Source organism: Ursus arctos, unplaced genomic scaffold (assembly GCF_023065955.2).
Source record: "Ursus arctos isolate Adak ecotype North America unplaced genomic scaffold, UrsArc2.0 scaffold_3, whole genome shotgun sequence".
Lineage (NCBI taxonomy): Eukaryota > Metazoa > Chordata > Mammalia > Carnivora > Ursidae > Ursus > Ursus arctos.
In genome coordinates, this window is record NW_026622985.1 from 28808077 (window position 1) to 28823486 (window position 15410).

At 38.7% G+C, this 15410-nt stretch overlaps 1 protein-coding gene across 12 annotated transcripts in view; it reads right to left on the reverse strand.

Annotated features, from left to right (window-relative positions):
* The window catches only part of ELAPOR2 (endosome-lysosome associated apoptosis and autophagy regulator family member 2), a 251430-nt gene that overhangs the window by 51389 nt on the left and 184631 nt on the right, over nt 1-15410 (reverse strand). For 11 of the 12 annotated variants that reach the window (XM_057304430.1, XM_057304429.1, XM_057304434.1 and 8 more), the window contains 5 exons: nt 13808-13955; nt 10483-10569; nt 8556-8661; nt 7486-7638; nt 6775-6863 (listed from right to left, as the gene is read on the reverse strand). In XM_057304430.1, the coding sequence (XP_057160413.1) occupies nt 6775-6863; nt 7486-7638; nt 8556-8661; nt 10483-10569; nt 13808-13955 (583 nt within the window). Of the gene's footprint in view, nt 1-6774; nt 6864-7485; nt 7639-8555; nt 8662-10482; nt 10570-11575; nt 11669-13807; nt 13956-15410 lie in introns of those variants that run through there. The other variant, XM_044386162.3, reaches the window with a different exon arrangement.

Sequence of the window (15410 nt, forward strand, 5' to 3'; positions counted from 1 at the left end):
ACTGAAAACACTGAAGTGAGCCTTTAAATGGCTACAATGTCTAATATGACAATTCAATCTCAATAAAGTTGTTTTTAAAAAATAATTTAAAGACTATCATGAAATTTTATTTTCTACGAATTTAGAACTCCCTAATCACTGAGAAATGCCATGGTCTTTCCCCATCATCCTAATTCAGAAACACAGTCTCCAATATATTTGACTTACTTAAACCATATAGGAAGAAAGGGGGTTCTAAAGGCCGTATCCCTTTATACCCTACTTTTTAATATTCCCTACATCTTACCCTTGCTATGTAATTCACAAGTACTGCGTAAGAAACATCGAGCATTTGGAATAACTTGTAATAGTGAAGTTCATTAAAGGGCAAAGAAGGTACTAGACAAATTCCATCAATTTCCTTGCCTCGGGGATGACTAAGTTGCACAGTCAAATGTCCCCTCTCAAGGCCTCCTTCTAAAACCTCCTGCCCTGCCAGGCACCCTTCTAGCCTTGGCTGCAAGTTTGCTCTTTGACAAAACATGCTGTTCCAGAAGTGGGCAGCTCTGCTTGTTCATCATTACGTACCAATGGAATTTACCTTCTGTAAGTTCACCCAAACTCTGCCTTATGGAATAATACAGAAAAGTCTGTTTCTCCTTTTCTACGATTTCCTTTCAACTTAGTATTTAGGAAGTTCTTATTAAGTACCTACTGTGTATAGAAGAAAGCACTGTGGGAATTTAAATATTAATAAGACAAATTGCTCTGAAGGAGGTTCCAGTCTAATAGTGATAAGACAGGGTCACAAAGTGCTGGAATATAAAAAAAGAAAATATGTGAAGAGGATGCAAAAGCACTGGATCTAGAAGCAGACATGATTAAGGTTAGAATTCCAGTCTTAAGACTTAATTGCTGTGGCTAGCTATAACCTTCCAGAAATTACTTAGCCTCATTAAGCCTCAGATCTCTCATCTACAAACTGGGTATAATAATGTCTAAATTGCATAGCTGTTAAAAAAAAAAAAAAGAATCAGGGGCGCCTGGGTGCCACAGCGGTTAAGCATCTGTCTTCGGCTCAGGGCGTGATCCCTGCGTTATGGGATCGAGCCCCACATCAGGCTCCTCCACTATGAGCCTGCTTCTTCCTCTCCCGCTCCCCCTGCTTGTGTTCCCTCTCTCGCTGGCTGTCTCTATCTCTGTGAAATAAGTAAATAAAATTAAAAAAAAAAAAAAGAATCAGAGGCCATGTTCGAATGCACATGCACACACACAGTGAGTGCACACACAATTACGTAAGTGACGGATGCTTCTGTTGTTAATACCATCACTACTATTACCATAATTATTGTCACCATCATCATTTCCAAGAGAAACATGAAGTGTCATGGATATTCAAAGGGAACAGATCAAATCTCTTTGGGACAAATAGAACATGTCAGAAAAATGATCCAAATTCCTCCATCCCATGGTGTCTTTCCTCCAACCTGAAAAAATATTACCAGCAACTTCAACCATATTTCATATCAAATAGTTTAATATCTCGGCCCCTCTTCTCGAGATTCTGCCTGGTTTGTCAAAATTTTCTCAAGCCCTCTGCCAAGGACAGAACACAACTCTCTAAATGTGTTAATCATTCACTCACTAATTTCTCATTCATTTATTCATTCAAAAGATGCTTCATTATCTTCTGTTCCAGGCACTCTACTAGGATGAGAGATTTTTTTTCTTTTTAAGTGAGTAAAAATTTGTTTCTGTCTATAGGAAGCTGAGAGTCTGGCGAAGGAAAACAGTCATCTTTACAAGAACTGTATTTGCAATAGTGATCTGATACCAAAACATTAGCAAACCTTCTATGACCCTCTGAAACTATCAGGAGAGGGGTGCAAAAAATTTTGTGGGACTTCCCAGTATATCAAGACAACCTTGGCAGATCTATTCATGTTATTTAAGAGTAGATGAGTTCTGTGAACCCGCACAGAATCACTCTCTTTTTATTGTGGTAACCGACCCCATCTTTTTCTCTTTAGGAACTGATTTGTGTGACACTGAAAGTAACAGGGAGATATAAAATCCAGCCACACAGCCACAGGGCTTAGCCCAGGGAAAGCAACTCTCTGACCAGAGTATCCCATGCTATTAGAAGGATGGTTGGGCTCATGATTCAAGCAGGGCCAATCAAAGTCTTTTCTGAAACTTCGGTCGGCACCTCTGTGAGCAAGAGCCATGAGGAGGATAGTGGCTTGGGTGGAGACACCACCAGGCCATCTGGTACCACAGGAAAGAGCGTGCCTGTGAAGGAAATCAAAATGAACCAAGCATATCAGTAAGAACAAGAAAGAAAAATGTCTTGATAAAACTATTTGCTCTCTGTTGACTTCCCAGTCACATGAGTCAAGAGACTCCTGCCCTTGCTTCCACCAACCCCAAGTCTGGAAAGTACTTTTTAATCTCTTTAAAATAATTAATTATCCCCAAGTGTGGGAGCAAAACTGACACCTTGCTTTGCAACCATTAGAAAGAAAGGTGTATCACATCCCACAGTCAGGTAGGGGAGGAAACTACTTTTTATCCTGAGATAAAAGACAGGGAAAAAAAAAGTTACTAGCTCTATCTACTTCTAATACCCTAAATAAATTAAAGCTTACGCCTTGTCTATATGTGGCTGACTCCCTAACAAAACCCCTTATCCCTCTAACTTCTGTAGGCAGATCTGAGACAAACTTTGTGAATGATAAACAAATGAGCGACTTGTTTTTCAGCCATGAACCCACTTAATTGAAAATTAAGTATCCTTTGTATTTTTGGGAGGTTTTTTCCCCTTTAAATATCTGTTGCATTTTTTATTTGGTAAGCCAGGCTCTAAAGCTCGGATTCTCTTCAAAATATTTTTGGCAAGTTTTGGCAAGTTAATGTTTTCTCTTTTCTAAATACTTCTATATCTGAGACTCTGACACAAATAAATGTTGACTTTGCTAATTTGAGTTCAATGTGCTCGCACACTGGGATCCAAATTTTACTTCTGTCATTCTCCCCAGCTTTATTGCTCTACAATTTAACATACTTATTCCCAATATCCTCAAGCAAGTTGAGGATTTTTAAATCAAATGTTGAAAATAAGTCACATGTACTCATATTCTTCTTGGTATGACTTAGGATATGTATAATTACATTGTTAAATTTATATTCGTATAGCAAATACATGATACAAACTATACTACTAGTTAGTATCAACTACACTCTTAGTTGATATATTCATTTATTAAGTCAAACTTTTTACATATAGTTCCTCAATTAGCCATATATCCTCTTAACCATATCATTTAGTCCATAATTCTCTTATCTTAGCCATATGGAGATCATGAAAAGCTCTGTCAAATATGGTGCTAACATTATAAGATGACTTCTCTCGATGACTACCTGGCCATTAGCAAGGTCAAGACTTTTTTTTAAAAGAGTTTATTTATTTATTTAATAAGAGAGAGAGCACAAGCAGGGGGAGTGGCAGGCAGAGGGAGAGAGGGAGAAGCAGGCTCCCTGCTGAGCAAGGAACCCAATGCGGAGCTTGATCCCAGGACCCTGGGATCATGACCTGAGCCAAAGGCAGATGCTTAACTGACTGAGCAACCCAGGTGTCCCAAGGTCAAGATTTTTTGAGCTCAAATGTCAAGCACTGAATCTGTGCATGTGCTTGTATGCAGTCATATGAGTGTATCTCAATATATGTAAAAAGTGGGCTCTAAACAACATTTTGAAAACAAAACATACACAAAAATTCCAAGTAAACTCGCCACTATGAAACCTCCCTACTCCAGCATGAGCCTATGTCATTAGATGCAGCTAATGCAACCCCCTTCCCACACCCCCATTCCAGTCACACTCATACCCCATTAGTTCTTCAGATACGTCCTGCTCCCTCCCACATCGGATCTTCACCATTCTGTTCCTCTTCCATGCTTTGGCCAAGATTTCATACAGTTCTAAAGCTTGCCTGGGCTGGGTCATATCCCCATAAAACTCAGACTTCTCTGCTCTAGCACTAATCACAGTTGGAAATAATTTTTTTTTTTTTTGCTTTTGACAGACCATCTCTTCCTCTGAAATCCAGATCAGTCGCTCTCAAACTGCTGAGATCCTAGACCAGCAGAATCAGAATTAACCTGGGAACTTCTGAGCAATATAAATTCTCAGGTCCTGCCCCAGATCTACTGAAACAGAAAATCGGGGGCACGAACCTCCAGGTGTGTCTGCTGCAAATAGAAAAATTCGCAACCAGTGCTCTACGCTCCAAGAAGACAACAGTTGCCTTCTTCTTCTGCCTCTCCTTGGTTCTGCCTTCATCACCCAGTTCTCTGTAACATAACCAGTGCTCAGGAAAGAGTCACTGAATCAATGAATGAGTCAGCAGAAATGCTGCACTTTTCATGGTATGACTGAGAGTCTCTCAATCAGTATTAGAATGGTTTCAGTTACTAATTAAAATACTTCTGAAAATGTTCCCTATAGGAGGGAAGCAATCAAATAACTGAGCTTCGAAATAAACACAGGAACCTGTAACAGTCCTGTGTCACATAAATGCTTATGTTCAAAGTCTGTCCAACTCAACAGTTGCTTCCCTCGAGGATGCTCTCCAAGCAAGGGGAAAATAAGATCAAAGAGAGTATGACAGGACAAAGGGAGCCACAGTCATTGAACGACCTGAAAACATCACTAAGCCACCAGCAAACCACCAGGCTGTGCCAAGCAAGAATAAAGTATCTTTTTAAAAGAGAAAACTGGAACAAATGAAAATGTTGAAACAAACGATAATAGGAAAAATTAAAACTCACATCTATAATCTACATTTCTCTACTATATCAGTTAAGTAAGCTTCTATTGGATTTTGTTTACTTCTGAAGCTACACACATTTATCTTGAAGTAAGTCTTAAATCACTTTTTAAAGAATCGCTGAGTTTATGGGGCGCAAGCACATTGTGTTCTATACTGAGAATGTGCTCAGAGTTCACCCAGACTCAACAGAAAAAGGTAATTTGTGTGTACACGTGGACACAACATGTCTGTGAGGGCATGCGTGTGCACGGATGCGTGTGGGTGCCTGTGTGCATTCTGTACATTCTACATTAAATATATGGTTTTACTTCCTTTAGGCCAAGGTCAACTAAATTTTATCACAATATTCAGTGACATAATAAACTACTTACTGACATAATAAAAATACGACTTTTGAATATTTTCATCATAGCAAAGACAAGAACCCTTTGTGTATTAGATGTCATTCATTTAAGCTTCAGTAATGCTGAATTAGTGATTACTACATAGAATAAAACAAATTCAACTTGCCTTACTCATTAATAAGACAAGTTTAACTAAAAAAGGTTTAGGTAAAGAAACATTATTTCAAATGACTTTCAACTCACCTTAGTGGCTTTCTGCACGTATTTTCTAAATGAAAATAACCCTTCCTTGGCCACTATTATGGGACCATTGAGATCTAATTTCATAACTCCTTCTAATTTAAGGGCTGTTTGAGTTACTGTTCTTATTAAAAATACTACATATACTTCTAATTATTAAAATTTTCCACTAATTTAAACTGTCCTTCCCCTGAATGATTCTCAGTAAGGGCTCTCCTGCAAATACGAAAATAACCTTGGTCTCAAGTACTCAAAAGTCAATTCCTAAAAAAAATTTAAGGACTAAAGATAAGATTAATGATCACACAAATATAAAAAGTACAGATTAGAAGAATACAAAATTAAGAAAAGAAAAGCAATACTGACATGTATGTATATTCTCCAAACTAGGTCAAGAAATGAAATGCCATGATTTGAAAGATGTAAGCACAAGGAGAGAAAGCTGCATTGTAGCCACTGTTTTGTTGTTGTTTTTTTTTAGAGATTTTATGTATTCATTTGAGAGAGAGAGACAGACAGAAAGAGTGTGATCGAGAGGGGCAGGAAGAGAGGAGAGAATCTGAAGCCAACTGTGCTGAGCACAGGGCCGGATGCTCGGGGCTCAATCTCACAACCGTGAGGTCAGGACCTGAGCCGAAACCAAGAGTCCGATGCTTCATCGACTGAGCCACCCAGGCACCGTGGCAGCCACTCTAATCTCAGTTTCTCCTACTGATATACGCTACTTGCAGACTAACGTAATACTGAAAACGCCACATCACCTGTGGGGTTCACGTGTGCATTTTCCCTCTGGCAAAGTACCATCTGTATGGTAATTACTTTGCATTTTCCAAACACAATTACACAGTAATCTGCCAGAACTGAATTTGCCTATGACTGCACGGCTCTTATTGATACACCAACTGAGGAACCAAATAATTAAAGAGAAGTTACAGGATATTTCCATCCTGTGAGTCACAGTACGCATTTTAAGGCTGTGCTCCTCCTGATCCTATTACTTTGGGAAAAAATTAACTGTTAAAAATAGCAGTCATTTATGGAGCACTCGCTATGTGCCAGACGCTATGCGGGGAACCTCACACTCGACATGTCTTGCATTCTCGGAGCAGCCTTGTGAAGTGAGAAGTGATATTAGCCCCATTTTACAGATGAAAAAACTTAGAGGCAATAACTGGCCCATGGCACTAGTAAGTAATAGAGTAAAATCGAAGCCGGAACAGCAGGATTGAGAGTCTACATTCTTAAATTTCCTCTGTCCTACTTACAAACATGTGTTATAAATCAACTCAGTTAAGTCCCTCAGGAACAAATCGGAGTCTGCTCAAATTGGGAAGAGGCTTGGATTAGTACGGAGTGCAGTCGACTGGACACAGCCTGTACCTTTCCTTCTTCATCACACGGAGTATGGATCTGGAAATAGTCTTTTGTGGTACAGGGAGGTCGCGCCAAACACTCGCTGGATCCTTCCTCTGCAACATAAAAACACATTTCAGAAATGAGTCATTTACGTTGTGACTCTCAAAAAAGGCAAAAAATCAAAACAAACAAAAAAATCCAGACAACTAAAAATTTAAAATAACCTTACCAGAAGAATTCAGGAAGAACTAGCTAGGCCTAAGGAAAGTAAAGGCCTGCATTTTTATTTACCCTAGATCAATGAATGTTTCCATGATACACAAGAAACACATCACAATTTTTCCAATAAGACATTAGATTTCTTCCGTTATCACTGAACACTGTAAATTTGCAACAAATGAAAATTTTCCAAGTACACCTCTACACCAACGAATCATGTAAAATTACAGTATGATTTTTTTTAGATTAGTATAAATATATCCAAAGCACAGGGAGAAATATATCCCTGTGGGGTGTGGAACAGAAAAAGTGACAAATGGAAAAGTCATGCACAAAGGGGTAAGAAGAAATCGTATTTTATCCATTCAGTACTGATTGCCCTCAGCACTTGGTTTCTGGTACACTCTTCCCACCACATTGGATGTGTGACTTCTGGCTTATGACTATACACTCTCAACAAACATAAATTTAGAGAGAGAAGAACAAAGAGCATAAACTGGCAAAGCCTAGTCCTACCCGAAAACTGGGAGTGCTCTTCACACTTTATGCATTCTTTGGCTCCTTTCTCAGAGTAGGTGTTTCTGGGACAGACTTGGCAGTTGAACGAACCTGGTTTGTTGCTGAATGTGCCTGGCTTGCACGGGAAACATTCGGACGTGTATGCCACCCCTGTGTGGTAATGAAAAACAGAGCATGGGAGGGAGGACCCACCAGCAACAAGCACATCAGCACTTTCTTCCTGCCTTTATCAGAAGTGAGAGAAATAGGAGTAGTCAGCCAGGATCTTTATCCCATTCATTCAACACCAAGGAAGTATTTACTGTGTGCAAAAAACTGGGATGGATACTGAATTAAACATCCTAAGGAGAGCAAACACCTAAACGAGAGGTTGAGATTTGACAGAGGTATACTCGATTATAAACTGAGTTGGCAGAAGACAACTCCACTCAGACCTGACAGACCCTAGTAAGAATGGCCTTTCCTTCTGGCTTGTAATTCCAGCCTTTGCCAGCAGATGTCCCTGTAACTAATGAGTTAGTGTCACAGGAACCAGTACAGAACGTAGTAAAATATAAGCCATTAATAAAAGAGAATCACTGGTTTAATTAAAAGTATCCCTAATTGAGAACGAACCATGCCAGGGTTTATTGGCTGCTCTCCTGGACCAGAAAATGCCCGGCTGGTTCAGAGAGGCAAAAGAGGTTTAAGAGACAAGCAGAGAAGTTTATTTTATTGTTATTTCTATGAATTTAATAGTGGCCCCGGGTGGACTCAATGCCTGGCACAATAGATATTTCTTGAATGAAGAATAGCTTCTTATTAACAAGGATCCTTTTTTATTTTATGTAGAGACACCGAAAATTGTTATCATGCTTATTTTTTTCACACAGATTAAACTACTTTAGTTTAAGGGTACAAAAAATGCCAGTCAACTTGCCAAAAATAAACTCAGGATCCTAGATACGTATGATGCCTAACATATTAATTCCTGCCCCATAAACCCCTGAGCCATCCAAACCAACAATTTAATCAATATTTTAACTAACTCTAATATGTGACTACTAAAAAAAATTGCTGTGGAATACCTTCAATTGTGATATTTTTTACCAAAACTGGCTTGATTGCCTTAGAACCCATAAGGATGCCAGTGGTTCTCCAGTACAATATGTTGGTGCCTGATTTCAGCATCACCTGTGAAGAGAAACACAAGGCACCTGCGTCAGAGAAACCATGCTACTTCAACCATCAAGGCATTATCATGAAACACCATTAATTAGGAAGCTACAAATTTAAGTCTACTGTTAGTTCATATCTAAGCTCTGCTGTAGTCATATTTTCTAAAAAAAAAAAAAAAAAAAAGTTTTTCAATCCAAAAAATATATCAATAAAGAAGGAAAAGAAAATTCTTTAAGCCTGAACAAAAAGATAAAATGATTTTTAAACCATGTGTATGAAGTCTTGGTTTATATTTAAAAGGAGTTCATTCCAGACAGTGAAGAGTCACTCAGCCCAATTACATATTTGCTGACTGCCACTATTCATAAGTACATCTCGGGGCTCTGAAAACAAAAAGGCAACAGAATGAGTTTGCTTCCTTCTAAAATTGCTTAATAAACAATACTGCAACAGCGACCAGAGAAAAAATAGGACTCTTATAAAATAACATGATTTAAATGACTACAGAATATAAAAGATATTACATCTAATATTTGCTTCCTTTGCCACCAGCACATGGTTCTATTTACCTATCAAACTACATTTCCCATAAATCTCATGCTGTTTCTGCCAAAGCCAATGAACTAACTTAAGGGTTCCTTGCTTTCTCATTTGCCACTCCTATTCTTCTATGTGGTCTCTGGCTGGCCAAATTCAAGCTGTATGAAATTAAAACATACTCAAGTACTTCACCCTGCCAGAGATTCAGAAAAGTAGTGCACTAAGTATTCTCCCCTGTGTTAAGTGAAGAAAGTATATTTGTTGCCAAGGGTTACTTGTACCTTCAAAGCCCAGCTTAATGAATGCTAAGGTGAATGGATCTTAAGTGGTTATAGTATCACTTCCTGGCATACAGATGGGGGGAGGGGAGGGAAACAGTCCAAAAGGGTGCATTGTATTAATCACTCAAGGATGAGGCACCTGCTGCAACTCAAAGGTGGGGGTGGATGGTCACTTACTGACATAGAGCTCAGTCTTCACTGCAGGCCCCACACTAGGTCATTCCCATATACCCTATCATTTAATCCTGCAAGATTGCTTCCATTTCTTACATGAAAAATCAGATGCAAAGAGATTAAGCCAAAAATAAAACAAAAGAGATTAAGCCAACTGCCTACAGAAACACAACTACTATTAGCCAGAGTTAAGATTTGGAATCCATGCCTCAAATAAAAGCAGATTCACACACTGTGTTGCCTGATAATTGCTTTCAAGCATTTGGAGCTGTCCTGTGGAGACTAGGCAGTTACCTTACCCAATGTGACCAGAGACAGTAGAACTTTGAGCAACAGGTGACAGGGTTAGGCTCCAACCATGGATGAATTTTGTGATATGCAGAGCCATCCAACAGTGGAGTCAATACAGCCCCCAACAAGACAAGCTGGAAGGTCACTTGTTGGGGAGTTTGCAGAGAAAGTTGGATCAAAGGATCTTTCCAGTGCCAGGAGCCACTGATTCTTGCCCATGTGACAGGCACATATGTAAGCTTACATACCCCGAGGTTCTGTGTGTTAGTTTTGAATAGCCTTATTTTCTTGTCAATGCCCCTTTGAAAAGGAGGAAAGTTGGAGTATAATGGGAAATCGAAGGGAAAGAAACCTAAGGCAAAAGAGAAAGGTAGGAACAAATACCTACAAAGAACCTGTGTCCATGAAACTTTGGGGCAGTTTCTTCCCTAACTAGAAACTGTCTAAATCAATGAAAAAAATTTTTTTTCATAAACTCTTTTATAAGGTTGGGAACAGGAAGGAGCAGAAGGGGGTTAGCGGGAGAGAAGACAAACAAACAGAGACTTACAGAATGAGAGCCCCATTCTCCATTGTCTGTGAGTTTTACCCACTTGTCTGCGGTGGTGTCCATCTCCTGGCACTGATCATTTTGAATCTGTGGATTAAACACAAGGGCCCCAGTAAAGTTTCTTGAATGATGGCTTTAATTAAATTCATTACTCAGCATAGGACAGGCTGCATTACTAAGTAATGACCATGAGTAATTCTCAGCAAGTAAACATACCAAGATCTCTAGAGCCTAAGTGACCATTGTATACAAGTGATTCTAAGTAAAGCATCCTCATTATTGTAACAAAAGGGTTAAGAAGCACAGAGGAGGGAGGGAGAGAGGATGAGAGCAGTTAACTCTGAAAATTCACAGAAAGGAGAAAAAGTCATTACGAAAAACTTACCAAAAGTTTTAAAAGCTTTCATTCACCATCCAGGCCCAATAGTATAAAAATAAAGTATATTTTTACAAGATTTAGGGAAGTAAGGTTTTAAATGAATAAATAAATGACATCTGCTTGGTTTTCAATTCCCCAGGACTCATTCCAAACACGTAGGTAAGTAGCTACAGTCAAAGCTAAAGCCCTAAATTTTGATTTGGGGGAAATGTTAACCATACGCAGTACCAGTTCAAATGGCTACAGCTACTATCTTTAGCACTTAAGACTTTGTGCTCTCCAGACAATTCTTACAAAATGCTTAAGGGTTTGCACGCAACCTTTCCAGGCCTGTGAAGAATACACAGACATCGAAAAGCTAGGCCATTTTGCAGTACTGCCCACAAGTCAGCAATAGAGTAGCGTTGAAATAAGAACTCGTCACCCCTACTTTGGCCAAAATGGCTATTTCTCTCTTTTCTACATCTTGGCCACTTCATTCATCCTCCTGGCCAGTTTACCAACAACATTAAAATGTTCTCCATAATATATATTTCCTAAAAGCTTATTAACTAGAAAACAGATCCTTTTAACATCCAAAAATACCAGAGAATATCAGCCACTGAGGATATTTGTTTTAACTGAATTTAAGTATCGTATTTATACAATAAGCATAATGACCATTCTAATGCAAGTGCTAAGCCATTTTTAAGCAGATATGGACCCTAAATATACCTTTGGTGGTCCATGTGTGGACAAGCTGAAAGCTTTTTCTTTTTTTTTTCCCCCAGCTGAAATCAAACATCATGTGTTCTCAGGATATTCTAATGGCATTCTGGGATCTGACACTTCTGTTCTTCATTCTAAAAGTAAGTAGTAAAGGTATGACCTTGGTCCAATACTTTATTCTCTCTAGGTTTGTTTCATCACTTAAAAAGAAGAGTGGAGGAGCTGAATGAAATTCCCATAGTTCTAAAATTAAATACTTGACTGCTTTAAATTATGTGATGTCGGTAGGTAACGTATCTTGCAGTCTTCAGACATTTCCTTTCCATTAACCGTAAGTCTGATGACTGAAGTGTTGACCCTCTGAGTCAATAAATTGCAACCTATAAAGCTGAAACATCAATAAAAGAAGGAATTCACCTCTTTTGAATTTGTAACCAGAACAAAGGCACCATTCAAAGGAAGTAATGAAACTTGATGCCTTAGGAGTACCTTCACCGAAAACTCTCAAAGGACTTACTCAACAATGCACAACTAAATGCTTATTCTAACAGTTTTATAATACCTTGCTTGACTTTACTCTAGTTTTAATAATATTGCAAAAATGTCCAACGGAATAGGGAATCATTTACTTTAAGAAGTGTTCTGCAGGGGCGCCTGGGTGGCACAGCAGTTAAGCGTCTGCCTTCGGCTCAGGGCGTGATCCCGGCGTTATGGGATCGAGCCCCACATCAGGCTCTTCCGCTAGGAGCCTGCTTCTTCCTCTCTCACTCCCCCTGCTTGTGTTCCCTCTCTCGCTGGCTGTCTCTATCTCTGTCGAATAAATAAATAAATTCTTAAAAAAAAAAAAAAAAAAGTGTTCTGCAAACAGATGTAGCTTGAAAAGCAAATCTGTTTGAAAATTACTTAACATCTTAAATTCCTCAAAGGATGTTAGGACAAGGAGGATCCTTAAAGGTTTGGTTACACAATCCACTTTGCAAAAGGGAATGCTGAGGGCCGGAAAATTAGCTCAGTTGCCCAAAACACACAACCAGCCACACAGCTGGGGCATGAGCCAGAATCTCTTGACTTCAAATCCCAGGCTCATACTTTCATGGCAAGTATCTCTTCCTATCAAACTTCTGACTTACCAATTTCCATTATCAGGAGCAAAATAAATTTGCTTTAGAATTATTAGTCCTGGGCTCCTGAAATCTGGACCAAAGAAACATTTTACAAGATAATTTTCCCCAGTTACCTGTACAAAACATATTTTTTTAAGAAGTCAATCTGAAAACATTTTCTCAAGCATTTGAGAGACAGCTACAACAAATATTTGCTAGCTTAGATATAGTTTATATTATTTTTTTTTAAGTTTACTTATTTGTATATTTAAGCAATCTCTACACCTAAATTGGAGCTCAAACTTACAATCCTAAAATCAAGAGTCATGTGCTCTTCCGACAGAGCCAGGCCAGTGCCCCTATATTATATATTTAAATAATTTTAGTAGTAACAGCCTATTCCTTTTTTAAAATTTAAATTCAATTCATTAACATATAACGTATTATGAGTTTCAGAGGTAGAGTTCAGTAATTCATCAGTTACATATAACATCCAGTACTCATCCCATCATGTGACCCCTTAACGCCCATCACCCAGTTACCCCATCCCCCCACCTCCTCTCCAGCCTATTCTGTAAGACTTCTATTTTATACTATATTCTGTAAAGCTATTTCATCTCTTACCAAAGAAATCAACTACCTCATCCACTGATTCCTTTAGACTGTACAAAATCAACAGAATCAGAAACACATAGCCACTTCTACTTTTGAAATATTGCCCATGCTTATACTTAAATCAATCAAATACTTGAAACTGCAAAGAGGAAAAAACAAAAACTAAAATTGGTGAAACACATTTTGAATAAAATAGCATCTGTAGCTATAAAGAAAATTAAAATGAATGTTGGGTGAAAGTATTTTTCACACAAAAAGTCTAAATCAAATGGTCATCTAATGATCATAACCAAAAGTAAAACAAGTCCAATGTTCTTCAACAAGGTGAGAGCACAGAGGTAAATAAACAATGTTAAGCAGAAAATAAAATATTAAAGAAAAAAAGTTTTCTTTTAATATCAAATGGTTCAGTTGACAGAAAAAACTGAGGAGGCATACCATGGAATAGCAACAACTGATTAAGAGAAATTTTACATGAATTTCTCTCAAAAAGTAAATTTTAGAACAAAGAAGGCCTTACGAAGAACTCAAAGAAGATGTTGTTGTCGACATACTGGTACTCAAAGAAGACATAACCCGACTTCTTGAGGTGCACAGCATAGATCAAAGATACTGTGCAGTCATCACGATTGGACTCAATGTAATTTCCACGAGGGACCCAAGAAGAGCTGTGGAAACAAAACCAAGAGGCATTTTTACATTAGCATTCGTAACCCTCTTCTGTTCACAAGTTACATAACTAAGCTTCGAATCAGCAAGGCACACCAGAGAAATCTAAAGCTTTTCTAGAAGTCAAAGGCCAACACATTACTGGGAAAAGGTTCATTTCTTATGTCAAAGGGCATCCTAAATCTTGGTAAGGTTATGTGATCCATTTGCTAAGAAACAGCTATTATTCATCAAAAATTTGGTCACTAAATAAATGACTAATTGCAATAGTCTGAGGTGGAATTATTCTCTCAAGCAACATCTGAAGTTTTATTTTTATACATATACACCTGGCAGGGAGATGAGCAGTTCCTTTATATGAATGAAGGACTGGTCCTTGTAAAAACCCATTTAAAGTAAACCTAAATAAAACATAGATCACAGTTTTAGGGTATATAGGAGGGGTAAGAATCTAATTGGAATTTTTATCTAAAAAAAAAAATGAAAAATTAAGAACACTAGTGAACAAAATTTGAGTTGTAAATCTAACCATAATTCTTAGCTAAAACAATAATGAGTCACATGTTGACTCTTTGGCCAAAAAAAATTTCTAACCAAACTGTATGAAAGCACAACTTAACATCCTTCTCCTCAGATGTAACTGTTTGTATGGATGATAAGAGTGAGATCTTGGCAAATTCTTTTCTTTTTTCTAAAAGAAATCTGAAGACTGGGGGCGCCTGGGTGGCACAGCGGTTAAGCATCTGCCTTCGGCTCAGGGCGTGATCCCGGCGTTACGGGATCGAGCCCCACATCAGGCTCCTCCGCTATGAGCCTGCTTCTTCCTCTCCCACTCCCCCTGCTTGTGTTCCCTCTCTCGCTGGCTGTCTCTATCTCTGTCAAATAAATAAATAAAATCTTAAAAAAAAAAAAAAAGAAATCTGAAGACTGAGATTTCCACAACCCAACCTGACTCAGTAACTGATAGTGGATTTGCCCTTTCTCTTTAACAAACTAAGGAAAATACATGGGCCATATTCAGGCACTGACAATAGGCAATACAAGACTGAGACTCTTGACAGCAGCAAAATACATGGGGCAATGCCCACATTGACTCTGACCTCACTCTTCAGGACACTTTCCAGATTGTGGCACCCAAGCAGAGCAGAGTGGTCTCACTGAGCTGAGGAGCAGAGATGCGTATTTAGGGCAGCTGTAGCAGCTGGAATTTATAGGCCTGAGAATCAGAGAAAACAGGGTTCCAGAAGCCCATATGGAGTTTCTCTGTTGGTCCTGGGCTTGAGGCTGGAGTATACAGACAGACATGGCAGAGAACAGCCACTGCAAAGCTGTGACATAATCAGAGAGATCACTCTAGTGGGAGTCATAGGAGCTTCCGGCCAGCCAGCGAGGAGAAAACTTGATAACCACACTGGGCATTCATCTGACACCCCAGAATTGCCACCTTGGGAATA